Source organism: Puma concolor, chromosome B2 (genome assembly GCF_028749965.1).
Source record: "Puma concolor isolate L17-30 chromosome B2, mPumCon1.1.hap2, whole genome shotgun sequence".
Taxonomy (NCBI): domain Eukaryota; kingdom Metazoa; phylum Chordata; class Mammalia; order Carnivora; family Felidae; genus Puma; species Puma concolor.
Genome location: NC_141671.1, coordinates 96,060,253 through 96,072,939, shown reverse-complemented (window position 1 = coordinate 96,072,939; position 12,687 = coordinate 96,060,253). Strand labels below are relative to the sequence as shown.

Here is a 12,687-nt window from a genome sequence, read left to right as displayed (position 1 = left end):
GCTGTCAGCGCAGAGCCGGCTTTGGGTCCTCTGTCTCCTTCTCTTTCAGGCTCTCTCTCTGTCTCAAAAATAAACATTAAAAAAAGAGACACTTAACTGAGTCACCCAGCTACCCCTCATCGTGGTTTTGATGTGTATTTCCCTGATGATGAATGATGTTGAACATATTTTCATGTGTCTTAACATGTTTCATGTTAGCCATCTGTATGCTCTCTTTGAAAAAATATCTATTTATGTCTTCTACCCATTTCTTAACTGGATTAAGTGTTTTTTGGGTATTGGGTTTGATAAGTTCTTTATTGATTTTGGATACTAACCTTTATCAGATGCCATTTACAAATATCTTCTCCCATTCTGTAGGCTGCCTTTTAGTTTTGTTGATTGTTTCTTTCACTGTGCGGAAGCTTTTTATCTTGAAGTCCCAGTAGTTCATGTTTGCTTTTGTTTCCCTTGCCTCCAGCAATGCATCTAGTAAGAAGTTACTCAGCTGATGTCAAAGAGGTTGCTACCTCTGTTCTCCTCTAGGAGTTGATGGTTTCCTGTCTCACATGTAGGTCTTTCATCCATTTTGAATTTATTTCTGTATATGGTGTAAAAAAGTGGTCCAGTTTCATTCTTCTGCTTGTTGCTGTCCAGTTTTCCCAACACTACTTATTGAAAAGACTGTCTTTTTTTCCATTGGATATTGTTTCCTGTTTTGTTGAAGGTTGGTTGAGCATAAAGCTGTGGGTCAATTTCTGGGTTTTCTATTCTATTCCATTGATCTATGTATCTGTTTTTGCGCCAGCCTGGAATTGTGATGTCTCCAGCTTTGCTTTACTTTTTCAAGATTGCTTTGGCTATTCGGGGGCTTTTGTGGTTCCGTACAAATTTTTGTTTGTTCTAGCTCTCTGAAAAATGCTGGTGGTATTTCGATAGGGATTGCATTGCATTAAATTGGGAAGATTGCTTTGGGTAGAGTAGACATTTTAACAGTATTTGTTCTTCCAGTCCATGAGCATGGAATGTTTTTCTATTCCCTGTGTCATCTTCAATTACTTTCATAAGTGTTCTATAGTTTTCAGAGTACAGATCTTTTTACCTCTTTAGGTAGGTTTATTCCTAGGTATCTTATGGTTTTTGGGGGGCAGTTGTAAATGGGATCGATTCCTTGATTTCTCTTTATGCTTCTTCATTATTGGTGTATAGAAATGCAGCAGATATCTGTATGTTGATTTTGTATCTTGCAAATTTCCTGAACTTGTGTGTCAGTTCTAGCAATTTTTTGGTGGATTCTTTTGGGTTTTCTACATAGAGCATTATGCTGTCTGTGAATAGTGAAAGTTTGACTTCTTCCTTGCCTATTTGGAACTTTACTTTTATAAATTCTGCCTCTACAGGAAATTGAGAACAACTTGGCTTCTTATCCCTTTTCATTTTTGGTTGCATTTGTTGATTTTTCAAGCAAAGGTTAATATGCATAGATTAGTGTTGAATTTTATTTCAGTCCAAGTTTCTTTAGCTATTCTTTTGCCCTAAGTAGAAATTGCTCATGCATTAGTATTTTCTAACAAGATACAGGCCAGGAATATAAAATATTCAGGAATGTTTTAGTATTCACTTGGATTTCTAAGGTAAGCTAAGGCATTTAATCAGTAAAGCATTTAATCGCAACCAAATGACTTCCCAGGTATAAAAGGAAACTATTCTTAGATATTTATTTATATTAGATTGTTATTTTTCCCCTGTCAATGTATACATATCATTTATAACTTCAAATAAAATCCTGGTGCAAATTCATAGTTTTTTATAGTGTATATGACAGAAAATACATAATATAACTTAACATTGTAACCATTTAAGTATACAGTTCTGTGACAGTAAGTGCATTCATATTGTGCAATCATCACCACCATCCAACTCCCAAACTTTATCCTTTTCAGCTGAGACTCTACCAGTTACACACTAATTCTTCATACTCCTTCCCTGCCACCCTAGGCAACCACCATTCTGTTTTCTATCTCTATGAATTTGATTACTGTAGGTACTTCATATAAATGGAACCATACATCATTTGTCCTTTTGTGACTGGCTTATTTCACTCAGCATTGTGTCCTCAGGGTTCATCTACATTGGATCGTATGTCAGAACTTCTGTCCTTTTTAGGGCTGAATAATATTCCAGTGTATGTGTATACCACATTTTGCTTACCCCTTCATCCATGGATGATCACTTGAGTTGCTTCCACCTTTTGGCTTTCATGAATAATGCTGCTGTCAACATGGATGTGCAAATAATCTTTTTCAGTCTCTGTTTTCAATACTTTGGGCTACAAATTGTAATTCTATCTTTATTTTTTGAGAAACAGCCATGCTGTTTTCCACAGCTGATGTAAATTTTACATTCCCACCATCAGTGCATAAGGATTCCATTTTCTGCATATCCTTTCCAATGCTTGTTCTTTTTGTGTTTTTTTTTTCATTTTTGTGTTTTTTCTTTAAAATGGTCATCCTAATGTGTATGAAATGATATCTGATTATGGTTTTGGTTTCCATTTCCCTAATACTAGTAATGTTGATTGAGCATCTTTTCATATTCTTATAAGCCATTTGTATATCTTCTTTGGAGAAATGTCTATTCGAGTCCTTTCCCTATTTTTAAATTGGATTTTTATTGTTTCTCGTTGAGTTGTTTAGAAGTTCTGTTTATTTTTCTGGATATCAATTCCTTATGAGTTTTATGATTTGAAAATATATTCTCCCACTCTATGGGTACCTTCTCACTGTGTTGATGGTGTCCTTTGGTGGATAAGTTTTTAATTTTGATGAAATCCAACTTACTTATTTTTCTTTTCTTGTTTGTGCTTTTGATGTCAAATCCAAGAAATCATTGCCAAATCCAGTGTTGTGAAGCTCTTCCTCTTTATTTTCTTCCAAAAATTTTGTGGTTTTGGTTCATGTTTTCATCTTTCATTCATTTTGAATTCATTTTTGTGTATAGTATTAGGTGAGAATTCAACTTCATTTTTTGGTAGTGGATATCCAGTTTTCCCAACATAATTTGTTGAAAAGACTGTCCTTTCCCAGTTGACTAGTTGAAAAGCATTTGGCCAGATATGCAAGGGTTTATTTTGGGGTTGTCTATTCTATTTCTGTATGTTTGTCTTTATGCCAGTACCACATTGTTCTGATAACCATCGTTCTATAGTTTAAGTTTTGAGATCAGGAACTGTGAAACCTCTGACTTTGTTCTTCTTTTTCAAGATTATTTTGGCTATTGGAGATTCAACAAGTTGGGCTTTTTTTGGTCTTTTTTTTGTTTTTAATAAACTGAATTATGCTTTGTACTCAGGATCCAATGTTAGAAAACATTTTTTAAACAATTTTTTTAAGTTTATTTATTTATTTTGAGAGAGACCTAGAGAGAGTGCAAGTGGGGGAGAGGCACAGAGACAGGGACAGAGGATCCAAAGTGGGCTCTGTGCTGACAGCAGAGAACCTGATGTGGGGCTCGAATTTATGAACCATGAGATCATGACCCAAGCCAAAGTTAGATGCTTAACCGACTGAGCCACCCAGACACCCCTAAAAAACATTTTTAATACTAATCAGACTTCTGCCTATGCATTTAATTACCTGTACCTTAAATATTTCTTTGTCATCATTCTTATTTATCTAAAAGCACTACAGCATCTCATTTTTAAAATGACAAAGTGTTGGGTTGCCTGGGTCCAACTTCACCTCAGCTCATGATCTCACGGTTTGTTGGTTTGAGCCCTTTCAGGCTCTGTGCTGACAGCTCAGAGCCTGGAGCCTGGAGCCTGCTTCAGATTGTCTCCCTCTCTGCCATTCCCCCACTCACATTCTGTCTTTCTGTCTCTGCCTCGGTCTCTTAAAAAAGTTTTTTTAAACAAAAAACTAACAAAGTGTTTTACAGGATCAGATTGTCTAATCATGATACATCAAAGGCTAATTTGAAATACTAATTGTCTTTCAAATGTAAACAATAGAATTTAGGAAGTTGTAATTACATTCTCTATGGCCATGTATTCAAGATTAAATTTGCTAGTACTGTTTATGCATTTTGTTAGGGCTTTCCAATTTGAATCTGGTGTTGTTATGTTAGGTGACATTAAAAAATAAATATGTCTGGGGCGCCTGGGTGGCTCAGTCGGTTAAGCGGCCGACTTTGGCTCAGGTCATGATCTCGCGGTCCGTGAGTTCGAGCCCCGCGTCGGGCTCTGTGCTGACAGCTCAGAGCCCGGAGCCTGTTTCGGATTCTGTGTCTCCCCCTCACTGACCCTCCCCCGTTCATGCTCTGTCTCTCTCTGTTTCAAAAATAAACGTTAAAAAAAAAAAATTAAAAAAAAAATACGTCTGATATTCTGAATCTTTGGAACAGAAATGTAAAGAATATTCTAGTTTTCCTACTGTGAAACCCAAAACCCTTTTGATGAAGTTTTGGGGTGATGGTGGGGTGGTCCAGAGCAGACGGCCAAGAAAGAATCTTGAAGATGTTTTTGGTGCAAAAAGCTGATGTTATTAAAGCCCTGGGACAATACCTGTGGGCAGGAAGAGTTGCACTGGGGTCCTGACGGTAACTCAATATATATCCTCAGGTTGGGAGAGGGGCTCAGGGATAGAGTAAGCCTCTAAGGTATTTTGGAAGCAAGGTTTCTAGGACCTCAAGGGACTAGCTGTTGCTAGGGAAACACCATTTATTACCATTTAATAAAACCTCAGTCATGAGACCCTTCAGATGTATATGGGGTGGGGAGCTATAAGCTTGGAGTATGATTGCCAGCATCTCTCTTGGGGCAATTAAGATAAAGGAAGTAGACTTACAGGATCCTCCAGGTTGGGACAATGTTTAGCTAAGACTCTCTTTTGCCCCTAGCAAAGTGTCATCCTTTCAGGCAGCTGAGCTCCTAGAGGGAGGTCACCCTGCTGGTTTCAAGGACTTGTCAATGGGCATAGGCGGTAAGAGAATTTAATTTCTCATTTGCCTTAGTTTCTCACATTGCCATGGCAAGCACTTAAACCTTTGTTCTTGGGTGGCCAGGAGTGTTCGAGGAATATTCCACCTGGCTTGGGGGTGTTCCAGCTGTATTTTGCCCTCAGCTTACCCCATGCTCCCTCATCACTTTGACCTATTAGGAAGGAAAAATTTACCTTTACCACTCAAAGTTATTCTGCTTGGCCTAAGAATTAAATTGATATACACAGATCAATGGTGGGAGGGAAACAAATTTAATTCACATGTTTTGGAGGTCATAGAAATAGGAGTCTCAGAGAAGTGACCAAAGTAGGCAGGTTTTACACCTTGTAGACCAAAGAGACAATAAATGTTTGAGGAATTGAAAAGACAAAGAAGAGACTCTTAAATACAGAGAATAAACTGAGGGTTGATGGGGGGGTTGGGGGGAATGGGTGACGGGCATTGAAGAGGACACTTGTTGGGATGAGCACTGGGTATTATATGTAAGTGATGAATCACAGGAATCTACCCCGAAAACCAAGAGCACACTGTATATACACATATGTATGTTAGCCAACTTGACAATAAATTATATATATTTAAAAAAAAGACAAAGGAGTTTGTGCTTGGGGTAGTAAATTGATGAAGAAGTAATGAGGTTTATTTCTACACCTTCAAAGCCCTGAATTCCCTATCTCTGGTCATAGGATGTTTCTTTACCTCCTGGTACAGGGAGAGTACCTCTTACAAGTGAGAATTATTTCCTGTTTTCAGGGAGACAGGGGAAGGTTAGAGTGTCCTTTTTGCACTGGTTGTTTTTAAGTAACTTTAATTCAAAATAATCAGTGTGCCAAAGTGGCATATTTTGGGGTGGCCTGCTTTTAACTCCATCAGACCCTAGATATTTTTCACAAATAGGGAAATCATTTGGATTATTTCTAAGAGCCTCTCTATTGCTTGAATTAATCAAGCAAACATTCATGTATTCAACAAATATCTAATTAGATGCCAGTCATTTTGCTAACCCCAGGGTCATATAAACATGACACATTTGGGTCCTCAAATTAGTCCCAGTTTAGTAGGGAGACACTATGTACAATAGTAGAGGTATGTGCTATGGCCAATTGAAAGCATAGTATGGCTTATAGAAATTTCCAGGACTGTCTCCATGGAAGCTTGCTAACTGGCCATGAAGCACCTTTTAATAATGAGCTGGAGTTTTGCAGAACCAGAAATGTTACCTGGTCAGTATCCTAGAGTTGAATATATTCTTACCCTAAGTGATCAGTTGAAATATATGTATCACAAAGGTTTTCCTTGCATGATTAGTTTATTAAGATACGAACTCTTAGTTCCAGGGTCCCACATGGTGGATTTGCTAATATCATGGGTGGAAGTGGACTGCAAAACTTTACAATTGCTGCTGTGCCATATACTCCAAATCTCCTACCAACATCAAGCACATGGTATGTTAAATTGTTTTTTTTAAGTGCTGTAATTGTTTTTGATTAATTTTGAATAATTAAAGGTCTAACTATTGTACTACTGCATTGAGAAGAAAACCTCAACAATAATCTCTTTCATCATTTTGGAATCACTGATAAATAAGTACCAACATAATTCCTTGCCTCTCCCTTTTGTGCTAGGGAAAATATTTGGGGAAACTACCTATAATTTAATTAAATGTAGTTCACATATCACTGAAGTTATCCTGTCATAAGTATCACTGAGTTACACCATCACTTCAAACTAAATTCCCTCATCGCTTATTTATTTTAGGCTGAAAGGAACTTACTTTCTTTCACTACATTTGCATGCTAAAGGAAACTGCAATGCAGCAGTTTTTTGTTTTTTGTTTTTTTTGTCTTTTTAAATACTTCTTCAGGGTTTTCCAATTTGAATGCAAATTTAGAGGGTGGTTTTATGTTAATTTTGAGTAGTGTTTTCACTGCTAGACAAAACAATCAGAAATTTCATAGATTTCCTATTTAATGGTGGTATATTTTTCTTTTAAAGCATCAACATGCTCAAGTTACCTGAATACCCAAGTAAAGAAATACTCAAGGACAGACTTCTTGTGGCACTACACTGTGGCAGCTATGGTTACACAATGGCTTAAGTCTGGAAAATTCGTCTGATTACTGATGCGCAATTCCAAGTGGCAGAAATAATTTAGGAAACTGTCAACAGAAAAGGAGCCTAAATGCAGCCCACAGGCAGGGGTGATGTTTAAAATTCATAAAGGATGACGCTTTCTACCCTCCTCTCCCTGCTTCCTTTTTTTGTTTTCTCTTTGTGATACAATTAGAAAATATAAAATCACAGTGGTCTTCAATTTAAAAAATGCTAATTGAAAGTAGTAGAAACTGTCCTTTTTCATATTTCTTTACTCGTATCCAAGATCGTGTCAAGGCAAAACCGTATTCTACATTCCACCTACACTATGTAACTGTCTTGTTAAAAGGGTGTTTTCTCTTTATTTTCCTATATATTAAATTATATTAGGACATCCAGCCTGGTGTGTTCTATTGCATGTAAAGTGCCGTTTATATTTTGGAAAACTATTGTATAGAATGGATTAATTTAGATTGTGTATAAAGCCACAAATATGTATTTTCCCATATTGAATCTATATTGCAATGATGTTTTTTAGCTTTTTAATATTTTAATATATAAAGTTTAGACTGATGTGACTAACAGCTGATGAAATGGCATTTAATTTATATATTAAAGCTTATATTGTATGAATTATTTGCATCTTTCAGTGGTCACTTTTCCATATATGTATTATGGTCTCAACGTTTTTCTTATGCCCTATTTTAATTTATATTTTAGGTAAAATTAAATATAATATTTTACCACATCATTACTTTTATCTCTGAGTTCTGATGATACATTAGAAGAAGTAATCCAGTGTGCAGATTACAATTTAAATTTGTAATTTTGAACTTCTTATTTGTTTCTCATGGTTAAAATGTTGAGTTCAAGTGACATATGCCTAATACAGAGCTTTGGGCTTTTAAAGGTGATCTTATGAGTTTTCTTTTGAAAAGGTTCACTTGAGTAGTTACAGCATAGAACACTCACATATTTAGAAGTGCTAAGAGAGGAATCTGTAGAACTTTGCCTTTGTAGAATCTTTAGAACTTTGCCTTTGGAAACTAAAAGTACACTGTCTAGTGGCATCAATGTTGGTAAAATGACTCATGCAGATTTTCTCATATGAACAGCTTCGCTCATGTTTTCAGTATACATTGAAAACTTCGCTACATTATAAAGCTTCTTTAATATATGTCTTAGTTTTCTTTTGTTACTGTAGGGGTGTGTGTGTGTGTGTGTGTGTGTGTGTGTGTGTGTGTGTAGTCTCTCACCAGATTAATTTTAAAACTAGCAATTCTTTAAAAATTATAATTAGTTTTAAAATTAAGACTCACATGCTTATTTACAATAAATAAAGTTAATTTTAAAATTTTGATTTTCAAAATTCATCTGTATAAGAGGTCATTGCCTTCTGAGTTTTCAAATAGATAACTGACCTCTTTAAAATTACATTGCTTATGGGGTGCCTGGGTGGCTCAGTCAGTTAAGCATTTGACTTCGGCCCAGGTCATGATCTCATGGTTTGTGAGTTCGACCCCTGTGTCAGGCTCTGTGCTGACAGCTCAGAGCCTGGAGCTTGCTTTGGATTCTGTGTCTCCCTCTCTCTCTGCCCCTCCCCAGCTATGCTCACACTCTATCTCTGTCAAAAATAAATAAACTTAAAAAATAATTAAAATTATATTGCTCATAATTATAATTTTTACAAATACTCATTTCCATTAATAATCATATAATATATTGGCTTTGTCAGATTGGTTCTTTTGCAACTATTTATGTAGAAGAGATAATAAAATATTAAAAATCTCATGGTATTTTATCCCTGAATTTGAATATTTTTTGATACAGATTTAGTGATTTCAGGGTTTATATTTTTATATTGTCTTTATTTTTGACTATAAGAATGTAGTTATTATATAAAATATTTTATGTGGATTGAAAATAAGCAAGAGGCAGCAGGTCTTTTTAACATACTCTATTCCCATAATTTCTTCTGTAAGTAGATGGATATGTTGAATGCAAAGTAGTTTAGAAAAATGACTAGAGATTTTCAACTCCTTCGGGTAAAAGATTAACAGGAAAATGACTCAACCTTTAATACATGTTGTAGTTCCATATAACAAAGAAAACAGAGGAACACAGCACTCTAAAGGAAGAATCATGTAGGGCAAAGGACCCTAATGTAGGAAACTGATTAATAAAAACATCTGGGCAAGAGTAGATTAAGTTGTTCAAATACTTTGAGGGAATAGTGACCATGTTGTTAATAAAATCTTCTTGTTCATCTAAAACCAAAATGGAATCTAAGGAAATCCCAGCTTTAAAACTGTACATTACACACCAAGTAAAGCCATGACAGTCTTTGTTGGATGTGGAGGTGGAAATTAAGGCTTTAAAGCATAGGCCACAGTTTGGAGCCCCAGAACATGATTGCCACTCACAGTTTTGTCTGTCTTGCTGATTCTAGAAATTTAATGAGTTGTCAACATTTTAAAAATCTAGAGATTTCATGCATAAGTCTAGATTTTAGGCTTTTGAGACATCAAGGGAATAACAATATTAGGCATAGATTTCTAGAAGGCATAGTAGGCTTGAAGCTGCTTCTTTCATTGACTGAATATGCTCTTCAGTTGACCATTTTCTTACTCCAGCCTGCCTTACTAATTCATGTTACCCTCCTGGCCATTGATAGCATTGGAGTTTTCTTTAAGGAATCTGTCGTGATCGGAAATGTTCCCCTGCAGTGTAAATTGGTATAAATTCTTTGGAAGGCAATTTGGCAATATCAGATTTCTTAAATGTACATATACTCTTTCACTCAACAATTCTAAGAATTTATCTCATAGGTAATCTTGTTCATGTACATGAAGATATTTATATAAGAATGTTCCCTGAAGCCTTGTTATAAAGGTAAACTGGAAATAATTTAAATGTCTGTCAGTAAATGTCCATTAGTAAAGGGTTCCTAATAAATTACAGCCATCCAGGAGAATATTAAGTAGTATTTGCTAAGAATAAGATGGATTTATACATGTATAATACTGGTACGTAAATGTTTCTAAGGTATGTTAAATGAGGTAAGATGTATAGAAGAGTGATTAGCATATAAATACAATTTACACGGGATAGTTTTACACAGAAACAATTTCTGGGCCATGGATTATTGCTCTAGGTGGGAAAGCTTTGTAAGATGGGATGAAGACTCCTTCATTGTATAACCTTTTTTTCCTGTTTGTCTAAATCACATGCCTGTGTTATTTTCTATGTGGTATATGTAAAAAAAAATGTCTAGTATCTTTAATCAAGGGGAGCAAGTATCAGTAATAGGTTTTATTGGATCTATAAAATCCACAACAATAGCAATAAGTGATATTTTATAACCACAAAACTTACCGTTTTATAATGTGATTAATTTAAAATAAGTCTCCTTCAGTCAGATCCTGGCAGTGGCAGTGGCTCTCCTCTCTTCTGACTCTCCTTGCTATCACCCTTTTGCTTCCAGAAACATGGCCTCCACTGTGGTGGTCTCTGAAGGTGTCATCAAAGTGTTCAGGGACATGAAGGTAGGTGCATAAGCCCCCAGCACCAGAGGAGGCAGTACTCCTCTGCCTGGGCGAGGACAAGAAGAACATCATCCTGGAGGAGGGCAAGGAGATTCTGGTAGTTGATGTGGGCCAGACTGTAGACCCCATGCCACCTTTGTCAAGATGCTCCCAGACAAGGACAGCTGCTATGCCCTCTACGACACAACCTTTGAGACCAAGGAGAGCAAGATTAAGACTTGGTGTGCACCTGTGTGCACCCCTTAAGAGTAAAATGATCAGTGTCAGCTCCAAAGACGCCACCAGGAAGAAGCTGATGGAGATCAAGCATGAATTAGAAGTAAACTGCTATGAGGAGGTCGAGGACCCCTGGCCCCTGGCAGAGAAGCTGGGGGGCAGTGCTGACATCTCCCGGGAGGGCAAGCCTTTGAAAGCCCCCTTAAGCCCCCTGCCTGGAGAATCTGGCAGCCCCAGACATGCCCATGGGTGTTGCAGGCTGCCTCTGTCCTGCCAGACCTGAGGGCCTGGGGGATCCCAGCAGGGGAATGGCAATCTCTTCAGCCCATTTCCCAAACAGTCCCCTCACCTCCTGGACCTTCTTCCTCCCTGGATCCCTGACAGTTATGGTCTTCCCAAACCGTCTTTGATCTTCTGATTCCTCTTGGGTTGAAGCAGACCAAGTTCCTCCAAGGCACCCCAGTTTGGGAGGGGGCTGAGATTTTTTAATGGAACTCCCAATTCCCCACCTGTTCTATCCTCTTCCCATGCTGCCAACTTTTTTTTTTTTTTTTAACGTTTATTTTTGAGACAGAGACAGAGCATGAACGGGGGGGGGGGGGGGGGGGCGGGGGGGGGAGGGTCAGAGAGAGGGAGACACAGAATCTGAAACAGGCTCCAGGCTCTGAGCTGTCAGCACAGAGCCCGACGCGGGGCTCGAACTCACGGACCGTGAGATCATGACCTGAGCCAAAGTCGGCCGCTTAACCGACTGCGCCACCCAGGTGCCCCCCATGCTGCCAACTTCTAACCTCAGTAGTGACTCTGTGCTTGTCTATTTATTTCTATGTAAATGGAATGTTGGGATGACCCCTCCTTGACCACCTGGTTCCTCCTCCTCTTTTCCTTGGGTGGCAGCCGCTTATGGGAGCAGGACCAGTAAGGGACTTTCAATTAAGACACACACACACGGGGCGCCTGGGTGGCGCAGTCGGTTAAGCGTCCGACTTCAGCCAGGTCACGATCTCGCGGTCCGTGAGTTCGAGCCCCGCGTCGGGCTCTGGGCTGATGCCTCAGAGCCTGGAGCCTGTTTCCGATTCTGTGTCTCCCTCTCTCTCTGCCCCTCCCCCATTCATGCTCTGTCTCTCTCTGTCCCAAAAATAAATAAACGTTAAAAAAAAAAATTTTAAAAAAAATAAAAAAAAAGACACACACACACACACACACACACACACACACACACGTCTCCTAATTAAACTCTTTTGCAAACAAAGGAATGCTCTTTTGCTCACAAAACTCTATTTCCACGTTCCCTGTTAATTAGCACTGTTTATAGCTCTCTAAAATTCTACCTATTAGAGATTTATTTGAATTTATACTTTTTTTTCCCTTGATTTTCCTTCTTTCTTTTGTTTTTTTAAATAGCACTTACTGGTATGGGAAAATCTGGAAAGCATGGATTCATGTACTCACTTGGGAAAAGCCATAAATTACAAGTCGTCTACCCAGCAATTTTATTAGCTCCTAGTCTTAATGCATTTTTTCAATAATTGAGTTCATAAAGAACATAGCACATATCATTTTTACTTATTTAGCATTTTATTTTATACAATTGCCATGTCATTACAACTTATTTGTAAACATTTTTTAAACGTTGGCATAATAGTCGTATCAATGTATCAATTTATTTGACCATCTCTGTAAAATTTTTAAGAGGTTTCTCATATTTTTGCTTGTATAAGTTTTAATATTTTAAATATTCCAATATTTTTGCTTGTATAAGTAACAGTCTCTTTCAACACTAGTTCTACTTTAGAGTGGTAATATTTTCTGGGTTATTTGTTGAAATATCCATCAACTGCTTCACAGTTGTGAA

General features: G+C 37.5%; 1 protein-coding gene and 1 pseudogene across 5 annotated transcripts in view; both read left to right on the top strand.

Moving 5' to 3' along the window:
- The window catches only part of HACE1 (HECT domain and ankyrin repeat containing E3 ubiquitin protein ligase 1), a 122,357-nt gene extending 114,653 nt beyond the window's left edge, over window positions 1-7,704 (top strand). For 4 of the 5 annotated variants that reach the window (XR_015251439.1, XM_025926119.2, XM_086707506.1 and 1 more), the window contains 2 exons: window positions 6,309-6,422; window positions 6,973-7,704. Coding sequence is in view for 3 of the 5 variants with exons in the window: in XM_025926119.2 (XP_025781904.1) it covers window positions 6,309-6,422; window positions 6,973-7,075 (217 nt within the window). In the remaining 2 variants the exon portion in view is untranslated. Of the gene's footprint in view, window positions 1-6,308; window positions 6,423-6,972 lie in introns of those variants that run through there. The other variant, XM_086707507.1, reaches the window with a different exon arrangement.
- A 134-nt stretch (window positions 7,705-7,838) lies between these two features.
- On the top strand, window positions 7,839-11,404 carry LOC147581117 (cofilin-1 pseudogene; annotated as a pseudogene).
- The last annotated feature ends 1,283 nt before the right edge of the window (window positions 11,405-12,687 follow it).